The sequence below is a fragment of the Cibotium barometz genome, chromosome 34, assembly GCF_041138505.1.
Source record: "Cibotium barometz isolate CiBa-2024 chromosome 34, ASM4113850v1, whole genome shotgun sequence".
NCBI classification, from domain to species: domain Eukaryota; kingdom Viridiplantae; phylum Streptophyta; class Polypodiopsida; order Cyatheales; family Cibotiaceae; genus Cibotium; species Cibotium barometz.
In genome coordinates, this window is record NC_141079.1 from 2,704,328 (window position 1) to 2,720,910 (window position 16,583).

Sequence of the window (16,583 nt, forward strand, 5' to 3'; positions counted from 1 at the left end):
TGCTATCACTCAAGCAAGCGCCACCGGATCTCCTATGGCAAAGAAAAAGAAGAAGACAAAACAAGATCCCGCATTGGAGTCATCGGAAGAAAAGAAGAGGGGGCATCAAGGAATCAAACTAACTTATCTTGGCCCCTATGCTAACGACCTAGACATGACGGTGATCCAGCAAGATGTTCAGACAGAACAAGGAAACCTCCTCTTCCAATATCACAGCCCAGAATGCCTCAAGATTTTGGAGGATACATATGTGCAGTACAAGGTGGAGAAAGTGGGCTTAGGAAGGATGGCCGAGGTACTCCCCAGAACCTTCAACTAGACCTTATGTGCAGTGTATCTCAAGACATACGACAAAAACACCAAGAGAGGAACCATCACTAAGCCCAATGGATCCAAGGAGAAAATCCATATCACGGAACACATGAGATGGAGGGCTCTGTGGGGGGGGCTGGCCATATGGGCCCTTCTGCTCGCACTCTTGCTCTCTCAACATGGTATCAGAGCGGGTGTGCTCTCCTCACCTTGCTTTGCTCGTTGTCTGCTCCCGCCTTGTGTGTCTATACACTGCTGGGCTGAGCCAAGCCAAGCTTGTCGTAAAGCCTCTGTACCCAAGCTCGCCCCATGGCCTTTGACCAAGCTAATGTGCTGCCATGGCCAAGCCATTACCGCCTTTGAGCCTATGCCGCTGTCATGCCTCTGGGCCAAGCCATCGTACGTCCCTACAACCTCTATCATGATCGTCGTGGAGCTGAGTTCGATGCCAAGGGAGGTGTTGGAAGAGCCATCCTCCTCTGTTGCCACGTGGACTGGGTATTATTCCATATGTTGTACAAGGGTTGGAAAACCCTTACTATAAGGATTAAAAGACCCTTAAGCTCCTTCGTCCCTCCACAATCCTTTATAGTTGAGTGGGCTCAAGGATGGAGGGCTCTGAAGGGGGGTTGGCCAACTGGGCCATTATACGCGCACTCTTGCTCTCTCAACACACTCAGGCCAAGGTTCACATTGTCAAAGTGCAAAACATTTCCTGGGAAACAAGGACACATAAGGAGAAAGATGTGCATAGACCTAGCATCACGAAACAAGTGAAGCCTTAGATCATGTGGCTACTTAGAATTGCACAAGCACAACTAAAAGTGTTTGGAGAAGCTAGAGCCACAATAGAAAATGCGCGATCGTGTCACATGCTATGTTGTAACTCAAACATAGTTCAAACCAACTTCTTGCACTAAACGGAACAATTATGTGTATCCTCATTGTTAGATTAAATAAAACTACTAATAAAGGTGAATTTGCTCACTTTCACATTGAAAACCAAAGCATTGTGCAAGCATACTCAAAGCAATGCTATGTGAGGCAAGATCTTGTGAAATAAACACTCAAAAGTAAAGGGACAATGGAGCAAGAACAAGTGGAGCCCAATAAAAAATATAGCCCATATTGACAAGATCTCTCAAAGAGAGGGGTGACACATTCACATTTTTGAGATATAAAAATGGAGTAGAAGCCCAACATGTCTTAGGTTGATGAGATACTAAGCAACCGTTAAAACATAACATAGCGCACATTGTTATAAAGCTAACAAGGGCTACATCATTGAGTTTCTAGAAAAAATCATTAAATTTTAATAAAATTTGAAAAAATCATCACATTTCAACTATATGACACTTCACAACATGCTCAATGCATATAGTCAAAGGTAGTAGTGCATGTGCAAGTGGGGATACAAGGTGACGATGTTTGTAGGCCTAAGTCGGCACTCATGAGTGAACCCTCTTTATAGCAAAAGGGTAAGGGGTGTATAACCTGCAATCCCACAAAGCTTACCATCTGATGAAGTCAAAGAAGAGAACCTTATGAGGTCACAACCCAAGCCACAATGACACAAGCCCATCCTATGCTCTAGCCATCATGACAAATGGGGTGTATTACCCAAAGGCCCCACCTAGAGAAACATGCCTCGGGGGCCAAACTCCTAAAAAAGGTGCAACCCCAAGCTATCTACACTTCTCTACTCTTGTTAAAACACAAGGAGACTACACACATTATGAAAACCAAAAGGCTCAGCTTGGGAGCTCCTAACCTTCTAACATTGGATGAAAGATGCATACTCGTTACAAGTTGTTCAAACCTTAATTGATCTCTATATGAGGTGTTTAAAACATCTTCTATTACATGTTGTACACACTATAACTGTTTGGTTTCACTAGCCATTAGTCTTCACATTGACCTTAACTAATCTTTCTTTCTCTCTCTTCCCCCAAAAACCTAACTTAGAAATTCCATTGAGCTTGTGGACCCATAACGATACCTAAGCCAAAATAAGAATGTAAAGATTCCATTAAGTTTATGGATGCAAAAAGGTGCCGAGCAAGATTATGCATATTATTTAACAAATGAGAGCTTTTCATCTTTGTGACAGCTTATTTAACAAATGAGATTATGGGGCTTGTAATGAACTTTTTAATGTGCTTGAAAAAGTCTTGCATCTATTTATGCATTAAATTGATGCACCTCCTTGTCCCCGGCTGTGTAGCTCAGGTGGTAAGTGGTTTGTATCCCAAGGTGGGTGCAGCTGGTGGTGAACATGATGCTGCCTATCACTAAATAAAAACATTACTCTTTAAAAGGACTCCTTTTCCCTATTCTTCACTAGTCCAGATTCTTGACTCTTTATTTATTTACTGTGACTCCTATAGGAACCTGAATTTAACTTCCTACTGCTCTTTTGTACCCAAAGTGGTACAGAAATTTCCACCCCTTGTTAAAATATTTCTGTCCGCCCCAGTGGTACTGCCGATGTGCAGGTAAAAAGATTTGAACCCTGGCATCTACATATATATATATATATATATATATATATATACATTATTAGGCTCTCAAACCCAAAAAAAAACTATCCACCAATGTAACAATTAATCAATCGTCCTGTAAATGTCCAAACATCTCATTCCATGCCTCTGAAGCTTCCTCTGGAGTTCGAAGCTTCCAGATATGAGCTTCAACCTTTTCTTTTTCCTGAGATTGCAGGATGCCCTACAAACAAACCATGGCATCAGTCATCAGTGAAGATGCAGCTTACTTAACAGATCTTCCCACCTTGTAAAATTATGTCACCTTTACATGCTCTTCTACTCCTTGACAGTAATATCAATGAGGTTAAGTTTTTTGAGGGAGGATGAACGTGCGAGAGGGAGCGAGGGGGAGTCGTGGTATTTATTTTTTAGCTGTTGGACACGTCAATTACCTGAACTTTTGCTTCTGGCAATGTCTTCAAGTGAAAGCAATCAAAAAGATCACTCCATTTCCTTCTGCAATTGTCAAAGGTCCCTTCTCTGTAGTACTCCTTCAATTGATGGAAAGGTGCTGCAGATAAAAGATAGACACCCCCACTTTGTAATTTAAAAAGCCCAATCCATATTTTTAAAACCACCATCAAAGAAATATAGATATTTAAGGATCAAAGATAGCAAGCTGGGTTGATCCAAAGAACATCCTAGACTCATCATTCACAACATGAAAGCCTCAAAAGATTTAAAGCTCATAAAACTAACACAGGTTTAGGCCAAGGGCCTATAGTGCCTTCCCAAAGCAAGCTGGTTGATTCAAAGAGCATCCTAGACTCATAATTCACAACATGAAAGCCTCAAAAGATTTAAAGCTCATAAAACTAACACAGAGGTTTAGAGGTTTAGGCCAAGGGCCATGGTGCCTTCCCAAAGCAAGCTAGGTTGATTCAACATCATAGACTCATCATTCACAACATGAAAGCCTCAAAAGATTTGTCTTCATTCTCAGCCACATCTTGTACTTGAATTTCAATTGTATTACTTCTTTCTTGTACATAATATTTTGCGGACTAAGTGGCAAAACTTTTTGGAGGATTTTTCACTCCTTTGGATGCAGGCAAGGATGTACTAGATGAGCTTCACTCCCAATCCAGTAGTCATCATTCTACACCTACGCGTAGTCGGCAGGGGAGAGACCGTTTTGTGTCACCGATGGTCTCCTTCACGAAGTCTCTCTCCACTAGTTTCTTTGGACATTTCTCACTCACCTTCACTAGCTTGATGTCATGGGACTACCAGTTTGCCGAGTTCTTCCTCCATACCTCGTGAGGAAAGGCTCAACTATTGAAGCTTCTGAAGCCTCCCAAGTTCAACGAGAAGATGGACGGAGAAGTCGTCACCAATCGGACCTGCGAGATGGCTGCTACATTGGCAGCAGCAACAGGTGGTTCATATATTTTTCAGCTCCATTTGGTGCGTATGGCTTTGACGGGTGCCACTCTCTTGTGGTGGGAAGACCACCTTAGGCACCACTCCGTGACTTGCTAGGATGAATGCCACAAGGTGGTCTTGACACAATTTATTCCTGTAGATTAAAAGCATGAATTGAAGAAACAGTGGGAGCGTTTTATGTAGAAACATGGCGAATCCGAGCTAAGAGAAAGAAAAAAAGAAAGAACAACTTGCTGGAGCTTAGCCCCGTCTACGCATCTGCGTCTTCCTCCACTTGCTCCTTCGCGTTGCCTTGTCTCCCTCCTCCTGTGTTTCTGCCAGCCTTCGTCCTCTCCCACCCTCCCCAATCTTGTGCCCCTCTGAGCCCTTCGTCGCTTGCTTTCTGTGTGCCCCGCCTCCATTCCTCTTGACTGTGTTTTCCACACTTCTTTCCCCCTCTGCCTCTTGTGCGCCCTCACCTCCTTTTCACCCCGCCTCTTTCTCCGGTTCCCTCCAACCTCCCACCTTCACCTGCTAGCTCCCTCACCCCCCTTTCCGTGTGCATCCCCCGCCTTCCTTCACGCCGCCTTGTGTCACCATTTGGCCACCCAATTGGTCCACCCGTGCTTTCTTATCATGTATGTACATTGGACTGGTGTCCACGGCAGTTGTATATTGTTGGGGTAAAGGCATTATGCCCACCCTTGTAGTGTGTACAAGCCCACAAGTTTTAGTACATAGTACACTTAGTACTTTTAATGTACTAAGTGCACTATGTGTACTAGTGCAAATATACATGTGTGATAGGGGAGTCACACACTCATACACTTGGTGAGTTGACTTATCCCCACAACTCTCTCTCTCACTCTCTCCCTTCTTCTCTGTGTATGTCTCCCACATGAAACCCTAACTCTCTCCCATCAACTGGTATCAGAGCTTGAGGTGGCGAAAGAGAGTGCGAAGGCTAAGCTTTGAAGCACAGTCTTTCCGTCGTCACAGTTATCTACGGGCTGTAACCAGGTGCACGTGGGTGAGCAATCATTTCGTTGGATAGTCGGCTGCTGTTGCAGAAGGAGACGGAGATTGGCCTTAAGCAGGTAGGCGAAGGCTTGCTACCCTCATGGCAGAGTAGCAGCATCTGCAATCGATTCGTTGGAGACAGTGCGCAAGGAAGCGTAGCAGCACGTCATCATCGCCACGAACGAGTTAGCAGCACGTCATCATCGCCACGAATGAGTTGCAGCAAGGCGTTGGGCGTTAGACGCCTGGCCACAAGGCGTAAAATCAGAGTGCAGCAGTTGCTACGCAGGCTGCAGCCGAGGTGGGCGACGACAACTCGATTATCACCATCAGCCTGGCTGTACCGTCGTCGAAGAGTTTTATGCCGGCATAAACTCGACGTCGTCTTCTTTTGTGCGCAAAGGCGGCTACAGCGAACCTGTGTGCAGAACTGGTCGCCGCTGCTGGTTGCCTACGTCCAGAACTGATTTCTGTCTCGTTGCCGCCACCTGGAATCTGCCGCTTCACTACTGTTTAGTGCTGCTGTAGCTGCCCTTCGCCGCCAGAACTGCCTGGTAACTGCTGCCTGTACTGTGTGTCGCTACCGTACAGCCTAACAGTTCCACCACGTTGCCGCCGCCAACCATCAGCCTGCAACAGCCAGTCAGGAAATTCAACGCCCACCTACACGATCCAGATATTGTACCTGCAATTGCAACAGAAATCAAAAATTTAGAGGTATTTGCTTCAATTTTTTTTTGGGATTTGCAATTGAGCAGGTACAGGTCCAAATTGCTCAATTTTTGAGCAAAATTGGCAACATAGGGTGACATTGGTCACATTCAGGATCAATTTGCAGGAAATTGGATGTCAAAATTTGGGGCTTTTGATGTAATTGTGCCATTGGGCATTCATACATGCTGTATGATGTGAGCAATCTCACATTCGGGCCAAAAATTGCAAGAAATTGCAGTGCAAATCAAAGGGCTTTTGTGCCAATTGGGTTGATTTGCATGCAGGCACTGGCATTATTTGCTTTGGGCAATGTGTTGATGCCTGTCAAGCACTCAATGTGCTTGTGAATCAAGGGGCTTTTATGTATTGGATGTATATGTGGCAAGGGGGAAGCATTGTGAAGACTCTGGATGCCTTCTGTGCATTAATGTACCATTCATGATCAGAAATTGATCTTGAATCAAGGGGCTTTTCAAGATTTTATGCTTGTTGAGCTTGGCAAAACAGCAGGGAAGACTTTTATGCCTTGAACCCTCAGAAATCCACTTGCAGTCAAGGGGCTTTTGCCTAATTTCTATTCGGGACTGTTGTATGAAGTGGTGAGGACTGTCAAGGTCTGATTTTCACTCATTTGGACAGCCAGGAGAGCATTTATTGCTGCTGTACTTGTTGGTACAGATTTGGTACAACTTTGTACAAGTTTTGGCATGGCTGTACATTGATTTGAGTGAGAAAAAGGCTCATTTTCAGCTGCTGTACTTGCCGGTACAGATTTGGTACATCATTGGTGAGCACTTAGTACTGTTGTACAGTACTTTGGAAGGGGAACAGAGCACATTTAAGGTGCTCTCCTAAATCTGCAGCAACCAGATTTTGGTGATTTTATCACATACAGTGGGAGTAGAGTTGCATTCGTGCTTCCGCAGTGGGAGATAAATTTTGGGAGAACAACTGTGAGCACTTTGTGTGCTTTTGGTGCAGTGTTTGCACATCTTGCAGGGAGTCAGGCATTGACAAAGGTTGCATATTGCTGTGGCAACCACAGATGAGAGCTCTTCATTGCTTCACATCAACAAGCTTGAAGGCTCACATAATTATGACATTTGGCAAACCCAGTGCTATAATGTGTTGCTCCAGAAGAAGCAGCACAAGCCCATCAAAGAAAGGGGTGTAATGCCCGCTTCTCTTACTGTTGAAGAATGGGAAGATATGGATGAGCTAGCAAGATCCACTATCATGTTGTCTGTGTCAGACACTTTACTTTTCAGCATACGTGAAGAGAAGACAGCTTGGGAAATGTGGCAAAGATTGCAGGACTTGTATGCTCAGCAAAGTGTCTCAAGCAAAGTGTATTGGTTGAAGAAACTCATAGGTCTTCAAATGAAGGAAGGGGCGTCTATGGCCGCCCATCTAAATGAGTTTAATGGTGTTGTCAGCCAGGTCATCAATCAAAAGTTAGCAATGGACGATGAGTTCAAAGCCACCTTTCTCTTATGCACTTTGCCAGAGAGTTGGGACACATTCAGGACAGCCACTAGCAATTCAAATGCTATGCTGTCATATGCAGATGTTGAGGGTGCTCTCCTTCAAGAGGAGATGAACAGGAAGAACAACTCTGTTGGAAAGTCCAATGCAATGAATGCACGTGGGAGATCCTAGCAAAGGGGAAAAAGCCAAGAACGGGGAAGGAGCAAGTCCCGCTCCAAAAAGGACTTGGAATGCCATTATTGTGGCAAGAAGGGACATATCAAAAAGCAATGCTACAAATGGAAGAATGATAAAAAGGAAAAGGGCAAAGGAAAAGACAAAGACAAAGATGCAAAGTCAAAGGGCAAAAGTAGAGTCAAGATTGAAGAAGTCAATGTGTCACATGCAGGTGACAGTGAGGATGAAGTCCTATTCACGTCTTCACTTGATGCCCATTCACTTCTTGCAGGAGATGGTCATGGTATGCACTCATGGATCATTGATTCAGGTGCCTCCTTTCATGTCACAAGTTGCAGAGACTTGTTTGTCAAGTATACTGCTGGCAATGAAGGAGTAGTTTATTTGGGTGACAACCATGCATGCAAGATTCTTGGCAGAGGTGATGTGGCATAGGATCCTTCGCCTCTACATGGAAGTACGGTCTGCGTTGCGTACCATTGCCGGGGAGCGATAGCCTGGGTGACTGAGACTGGCCCCGCTCTCACCTGCCAGAAGGCAGTAGGAGGATAGGCTCTCGGACTCTCTTACTACACGATACATACAATACCCACTCTCGGTAGATCGTCAAAGCCCTGGTCTCTGAGGACTAGTCAAAATTGGGAGATCATCGGCAACATAGATGCATGGAATATGTAGTGGGCCTGTTGTACTCTCAACCGCCTCCTTCCCAAGCTGAATCCATCTGTTCCATTTAGATTGACATCATTCATACCCTCCATGGCCAATGGAGGAAGCTTCAGGGCGGATCAGATCACATGAGTAGATGATGCAAGGCCTACTTGTGCACATGGTGTTGAGGCCCCTTTCTCTCTGACTGGGCATGTCACGTGCACCGTGCATTGGGGTACACAGTGAGACACTGGCATGATCATTAGTGCAGCATTTGTACAAAAGTAGCACCTTTTTATAGGAATATTTGTCGTACGCCAGGACCCCATTGTGAGCCCTCAATCCAAGGACAATCAGGCTGAAGCCATATAAAAGAAGGCGCTTCAGTCCCATTCAATATTCAGGTATTCAGCAAAAGTGCAGAAGCGGATCAGGATCCAGTCGACTCCAGGCAACTAAGGAAGGTCCTCTTCACATTCAGCCAGCATATGTGCAGTCCTACAGCTATCTAGCCTTGCATCAGTGGCCCGAAGAGTCTTAAGTAGAGCCTCAGATTTAGTGGATACACAGCCGATGCAGAGTCTTCCTCATCCTTGCGTTGGGCATTCATATCGCTTGCTTACTAAAGCATTATACAACATTCTCCAAAGAATAATATAAGCAAATACTCCTGCTTGCAGGGGGGGATCCAATACTGTGCCATCTTCTTCATTCTCATTGTTAGAAATAATGTCCTGACATTATTATGGGCAGTGGCCAATGTATTAGGACCGGCCGGGCACTTTTTACTCACTTTAAGTGAGGTTTTTTCCCCAAGCCCAATAAGGCGCCCAACTTACCGTTATGTGAAACGGGCACCAGTTAGGGTTATTATATGCCCTAAGTTTTGTAACAATCTCATCTTCATAATTTGAGCTCCATCGTTTTGCTCCAGGCCTCCACACGTTTTTCTTCTGTTTCTTCGCGTGCTCCACACCGTCTCTCACTCACAATTGGTATCAGAGCTGGTTGTTGTTCCTGCTCCCGCCTTCCCTACTGCTGGTGAAGCACTTTCGTCGCGAAGAACACTCTCTACTGTGCTGGTCGCCTGCTTCTAGTGCTGAAAAACAGGTCGCCCTCCTTCTACAGACCTGGGCGACTGCTTTCTGTGTGTCTTGGGTACTGTTCTGGTGCAAAAAGCAGTGCTGGTCGCTTTTCTACAGGCCGTACAGCATCTGTGCAGCACGTGTGGCTGCTGGTTGCTGTTTTTCTGTCCGTACAGTTCCGTACAGCACCTGCTGGTTGCTGTTTGCTGTCCGTACAGCCTTCCGTACAGCGTTGTACCGTCTTCTGCATCAGTTCGTACCTCAGCAATCTGCAGCAGCAACTCGGGTGAGTCTACCTGCTGAATTTTGGAGCTTAACTGTGAATTTTGTCAGCAAATCAAGTTCGAAATTTGGGGCTTTTGCTGTTTTTGTGTTTCTGCACAATCTGTGACAGCTCCCACAGGTTTTTTGTGGGAATCAGAGAAATTTGAGCCACCAGAAATTAGTGCTTTTGTTGCTGTGCTGTCTATCTGTGTGAAACAGACAGTCTCCAGCAATATTTGTGGACTCTTGTGCAGTCAGTCTCTTTTGCAGGTTACTGGAGCTATATGATCAGGAATCTGCTAGTTGCAAAGAATTTGTGGAATTATGTAAGTGGAGCTGAGGCAAGGCCTATGCATGTGGCCCCAGCTACCCCTCCACAACATGGCAGGCAGCACGTTGTACTACCAGCTCCTCAGGCACCTACACAGGAACAAACTAGGTGGGATTCCAGGGATGCTCAGACACTCTCTTTGATTGCACTTTCAGTTAAGAGGTCCATTATTCCGCATATCCGTTCATGCAGGACATCTCAGGCTGCATGGGATACTTTGGAGCACATGTATCAGGCTCGCAATGAGGCTAGAGTTGCCTTTTTGAAGCGGGAACTATCACACTTGTGCATGGATGAGGGTGATTCTATGCAGGATCATCTTACGAAGATTCAGGATTTGAGAGAACAGCTCTTGAATATTGATGAAATCATTTCTGATGCTGAGATGGTCACCACTACACTTAATTCTTTACCGAGCTCTTATTTGGGTTTTCATACATCTCTTCACTTGTCCATGAGGGGTAATCCTGTCCCTCTATCCTTTCAGGAATTGGTTGGACTTTTGTTGCAGGAAGAGCAGACTCGGAAAAATGACATGCAAAGGGGTGGTGAGCAAGCATTCTTTGCCAAGAACAAGGGCAAAGGAAAATCTGGTGCATATAAGCCTAAGTCAGAATCAGGACAGCCATCTAGTAAAGAGAAGGATGATGCACAGAAACCTAAAAAGAAGGGTAAGTGCCATTACTGCAAGAAGCCAGGTCACTATATTGATGAATGTTATAAGAGGATAGCCAAGGAAAAGAAGAAAGAGTCTGGTAATTCAGTTGAAGACTCTTCAGATGTGGATAACAAGAAAGATGATGCCACAGCCAACCTTGTGGAAGAGGATTGGTGCTTCTTTACTTGCAGCTATGATCCCTCAAATGAGGTTCATTCACTCAGTGTGAGTGAAAGTGGTGATGTATGGTTCTTTGACAGTGGTGCCTCAAGGCACATCACGTCCAGAAAGGATTTGTTTGGCAAGATGGTACCTTCTTCTTGTGGCAGAAAGGTTACGTGTGCAAATAATGCTTCTTATCCAGTTCAGGGCACAGGGGATGTTATGCTTACAGCCATTAATGGCTCAGAGTTTCTCCTTCAGGATGTATTGTATGTGCCTGGGATAAAGAAGAATCTTCTCTCAGTGTCTTCTTTTGCAAAGAGAGGGCTGGTTGTTTCCTTTGAGGATACTAAATGTATGGTCCGTGGGTGACAGGGAAAGTGACTTTGCTTTGGTTGCTACAGGGACCTTATGTCGCGGTTTGTACCATCTTGATCCTTATGAGAGGCACAGTGCGTGTGTTGTTTCTACCTCTACATCTGCTATGCAGGATGCAGAGTTGTGGCATGCCAGGTTTGGGCATGTAAATTATGGCAGTCTCATGGCACTTCAGAAGCTGAAAATGGTAGATGCCCTACCTAATTTAGAGACTCCTCCCAGACATGTGTGTGAGGGATGTATTTTGGGAAAGATGCATCGTCAGGCTTTCAAAAAGGATGGAGTTGTTAGAGCTGTCCGCAAATTGCAGCTCATTCACAGTGATGTCCAATGAGGACACAATCCTTGGGAGGTCATTGGTATTTTGTTACTTTTATTGATGACTTTTCCAGATATGCCTGGGTGTATGCTTTGAAGAACAAATCTGATGTCTTTATGCATTTCCGACATTATGTCAACATGGTTGAAAATGCAACAGGACAAAAAGTGCAGACTCTCAGAACTGACAGAGGGGGGGAATACTTATCTAAAGTATTTGATGCTTTTTGTTTAGAGAAGGGCATAGTACACCAGTGTACTACACCATATACACCTCAGCAGAATGGTGTGGCCGAACGAAAGAATAGGTCACTCATGGAGATGGCCAGGTGTATGCTGAAAGCAAAGGGATTGCCACATAAGTTTTGGGTGGAAGCTCTTATGTGTGCCACTCATGTGTTGAACAGGTGCCCTACAAACGTACTGTCCTCGCAGGGTGTGGATCAACTCCTGCCAAATCCCCCGTACAGTCTCTGTTGGTGGCTCCAATCTCCCCTCAAAGGCCGTAAAGCACCGGGCCCTCCAGGTGAACCAGATGGTGAGGCTGTAACGGGAGGCGGACGCGTGTATTGGAATCGTATAAATGTGAACAAGATTCTGAGCACTTAACACTTTAGCATTACAACCACAAAGCTGAAAATGACAGTACACCACATAAAGGGGCCGATGATAGGCTGACCCCCCCCCCTTTAGGTTATATTACCAAAAGAGTCTGCAAAGTACAAGATTATGGGTGCCTGGGGATTCACCACCAGCCTGCACCTGATTCTTCCAGATACATCATGTATGAATACATCTCAAACAAGAGAATCTGTAGGTACATCCGCCCTACACACAGGTACATCCGCCCTGCACAAGCCTCTTCACAGGTACATCCGCCCTGCACAAGAGTATCACAATCCTCACAGGTACTCCGCCCTGCACAGGATGTAAATGGATCTTTAGGCCCTGTTTCCACGCGAGAAACTGATCCAGAAACCTGTGTTCTCCGCGAGCAAGTGTTCCCAATGCTTGCCCTAAACACCTGCTACACCAGGAATCCTTGAGACACATCCATGCTCACATATTCCATTGCTGTCCGGCCTGTTTTATGCAATAACCAGTCCAAAACAGCAGCTTTCCATCGCGAGAAATCCACCTGTAAAGGGTCCTATAGCCCTGTGGAGGTCCCTAGAGCTGTCCTGTATTGTCCAAGTTGACTTTGGACACCTGTAACCAGCCCAAAACTCGCAATAACCAGAAAATACAGGTCTGAAATTTACCAACCAGCCCTTTAGAAGAGTGTGGGGATCATTATCCAAGCTTGTGTGAGTCCGGGAAGCAAGCAACCAGCCCTGTAGCAACTCCCAAAGCTTCAATCAGCTCTCCAATGTGTTGAATTATGAATAAAACAGCCCAAATGACCTCTTGAAGGAGGCGCCTTTCTCCAGTGCCACCTATGGGGCTTGGTGGGTACACATACAGGCTGACAAGTGTCCCCCATAAGGTGTCCAGGTAGGTGTCCAGCCCATAGTGCTCCATTTGTCCTGTTTGTATAAGTTTAGGTCCAACCAAATGGGAAATGGCCATAAGTTGTCCGGACTTCATTAATTTTGGTCCAACCAAATGCGAACGCATTATAAGTTGTCCGGCCACTTATTAATGAGTGTGGACCTGCAAACCAATAAACTTTAGTAGTAAATGAAATAAGTTGTAAATTGAGTGTGGACGCACTTACCACCTGCAAAACCCATAAGCCCACAGTTTTAGGCCCAAACAGGAGTGCACATACGCGTCCACAAGGTGCCCGGGCGTCCCCGGTCCCTCGGACTTCACAAGTCAAAATAACAAGCATTGTCCAGGCAGCAAGACAATGTCACACAAAGTAAAATAAAGTTATGGCATGCATCATTTATGCATTGTGCACATGTAAACTTGGAGAACCACCTATCATCATTCTTGTACTTGAAAATATTCCGCCTGCCATCATAACACACCATGTGTGCATGGCCGGAATCCACACGGGCACCGCCCGAAAGTCCACAAATGTCCTGCCATGTCCTTGGACTCATATGCATCCACTCATATGATCCATACACATGCCCAGGTATAATACATACATGCATCCGCATGTTTCTAGGCCTGACACGCATCCGCATGTCCCTAGAATATAGGGATTTGTGACATCCCCCCGGCTTCTAATCAGTTGACCGCAACTGAAAAGCCTCCAGATAGGCCTTCAAAAGATCTGGGTAATCCTCGAAGTAGGCCTCATCCATCCATTTCGCATCCAAAGCTGAATAATTCTTGAACTTCACAAGGTACCTACGAACAAGTTTGGCTCCCGCAAGCTTTCGTTCCTTGTGAAAAACAATCTGTTCAGGTTGAAGAATCTCTTCCAGCTCATCCACCTCGGGTGGGTCTTCCAAAACCGGCTCAAACGGTGTCGGTCCCACATAAGGCCTCAATAGGCTCACATGAAAAGCATTATGCATGTTCCAATGATCTGGGAGTACAAGCCGAAATGCAACATCATTGATCTTCTCCAAGATCTGAAAAGGTCCATAATACCTGTTGGAAAGCTTAGGGTACTTTCCCTCTTTCCCTGGCCTCTTCCGAAGGCGTGCCTTTTCAAATTTCAGCAAGACCCAATCACCTTGTTTAAATTGTACATCCCTTCTATGCTTATCAGCTGCCTTTTTAATCTTGGTTTGAGACCTCTCTATGGCTGTCCGTACCTGTGCAAATGCAGTATCCAAGTCTCTGACATACTCATCTGCTGCAAAAATCTCATCCTTTGTACGAAGAATGGGTGGTAGTAACACCTTGCCATAGATAATCTCAAAGGGCGCCTTGCCCGTAGAAGTATGTACCGTATTGTTGTAGGCAAACTCCACAAGTGGTAAATACTTCTCCCAATCCGATTTGCGGTCGGATACATAAGATTTCAGCAAGTCGAGGACGGCTGAATTTGCTATTTCACTTTGCCCATCTGTCTGTGGATGGTAAGCTGATGAGAAGTTCAGCTTTGTACCCATATTGTCAAACAATGCGCGCCAAAATAAGCTTGTGGTTCTAGGATCTCTATCCCCCACAATAGATTTAGGCATGCCATGGTGTTTGAATATCTGTGCCAAAAACATCCTAGCCATATGATCTGGCTTTATTGTCTTGCGCACGGGAATGAAATGTGCCTGCTTGCTAAACCTGTCAATAATGGTCCAAATAGCATCATTTCCCTGTGGCGTCCTTGGCAAATCCATAATGAAATCCATAGCAATGCTTTCCCATGGTTCATTTGGTATAGGCAAAGGCTGAAGCAATCCAGGTGCTTTATGTCGGTCAAACTTGACCTTTTGACATATCATACATTCACGTACATATGCTTCAATATCCTTGCGAATATGTGGCCAAAAGAAATACCTCTCCAAAGCTTGTGCTGTGGCCAAAATGCCTCTATGACCTGCATATGGAGGAGCATGACACTCATCCATAACCTTATGGCGAAGATTCTTTACCACACACATACGATTTTGCATCATGAGATATCCATCTCTTATGACATAAGATGGGACAGCAATACCCTCTTGCAAATCAGCCCATACATGTGCAAAATCCTCATCCAGATGATAAGTATTACGCATATCCGATAAGTCCTCATGGTATGCAACTGTAATAGCATGAACCTGTGGTCGTCTAGATAAGGCATCTGCCACCACATTCTTTTTCCCTGGAGTGTGCAAAATCTGAAAATGAAACATTGAGAGGAAATTTGCCCATCTCATATGTTTCTCTGAGAGCTTACTTTGAGTCAAAAAGTATCTCAAACTTTGATGATCAGTTTTGACCATAAAATCAGCCCCTAAAAGATAGTGTTTCCAAATAGTAAGGGCATGAATTACAGCCAACAACTCCTTCTCATAAACCTGTAAGTGAAGCTCTGCATGTTGCAAGCGTCTGCTCTCATAGGCAATGGCATGTCCTTCTTGGTTCAAAACAGCCCCTATGCAGTCCCCACTTGCATCACATTCCACAACAAAAGGTTTGTGCAAATCCGGAATAATGAGTACCGGTCCCGAGATGATTGCACTCTTCAACTTTTGAAAGGCATCTCTCTCTTCTTGTGTCCATTTAAAGATTGCTTTCTTCTTCGTTAAATCATGTAACGGAGCGGCAATGAAAGCAAAATGCTTGACGAACCTCCTGTAGTAAGCACATAAACCAAGGAAGCTCCTCACTTCATGGACTGATTTCAGCTCTGGCCATTCTTGCATGGCTTGTATCTTTGCGGGATCCATGCGCACACCATCTTTTGATACAATGTGACCAAGATAGTGAATCTCTGGGAGGAAGAATTCACTCTTTTTTGCGTTTATGTAGAGCTGATTTTCCTTAAGCTCTTTAAACACAATAGCCAGGTGCTCACGATGTTGGGCTTCATTCTTTGAGAATACAATAATGTCATCAAAGAATATACCTGTGAACTTTCTATGCTTTCTGAACACCCTGTCCATCATCCTGTTGAAGGTAGCGGGTGCATTTGTAAGGCCAAAAGGCACCACCAAGAACTCATAAAGACCAAAGGCTGTCCTGAATGCAGTCTTGTGTACATCTTGAGGTGCCACTCTCACTTGATGATACCCACTCTTGAGGTCTATTCGGCTGAAACATGCCGAACCTTCAAGCTTGTCCAAGATGTCATCAATGCGCGGAATCGGAAACCGATTCTTGATGGTTATCTTATTGAGGGCACGGTAATCAACACACATCCTGTAAGTACCATCCTTCTTTTGAACAAGAAGTACCGGCGAGCAATATGGCGAGGAACTAGGCCGAATCAAACCCTTTTCCAAAAGTTCATTCACCTGTGCCATAATCTCTTCTTGTTGACTAGCACTCACCCTGTATGGTGGCCTATTAGGTGGAGAGCTACCGGGAATTAGATCTATGCAATGATCTTCCGGCCTCTCTGGTGGCAACCTTGCTGGCAAAGCATTTGCAAAACAATCTTTGAACTCATTCAAAAAGTTAAGCTTGTCTTGATCTAATGCACTAACATCAACACTAGAATGTTCAATGGTATCACGTACAAAAACCAAGTAAGAACAAGCTGATTTCTTTATTGCCTTATTAATTTG

The 16,583-nt window shown here is 44.9% G+C and overlaps 1 protein-coding gene across 1 annotated transcript in view; it reads right to left on the minus strand.

The window, feature by feature from the left end:
• Positions 1 to 2,414: 2,414 nt before the first annotated feature.
• The window catches only part of LOC147618606 (uncharacterized), a 49,024-nt gene continuing 34,855 nt past the window's right edge, over positions 2,415 to 16,583 (minus strand). Inside the window, exons 2-3 of the mRNA XM_086774443.1 lie at positions 3,248 to 3,366; positions 2,415 to 3,036 (exon numbers count right to left, since the gene is read on the minus strand). Of these exons, the coding sequence (XP_086630569.1) occupies positions 2,920 to 3,036; positions 3,248 to 3,366 (236 nt within the window). The 3' untranslated portion in view covers positions 2,415 to 2,919. The remainder of the gene's footprint in view (positions 3,037 to 3,247; positions 3,367 to 16,583) is intronic.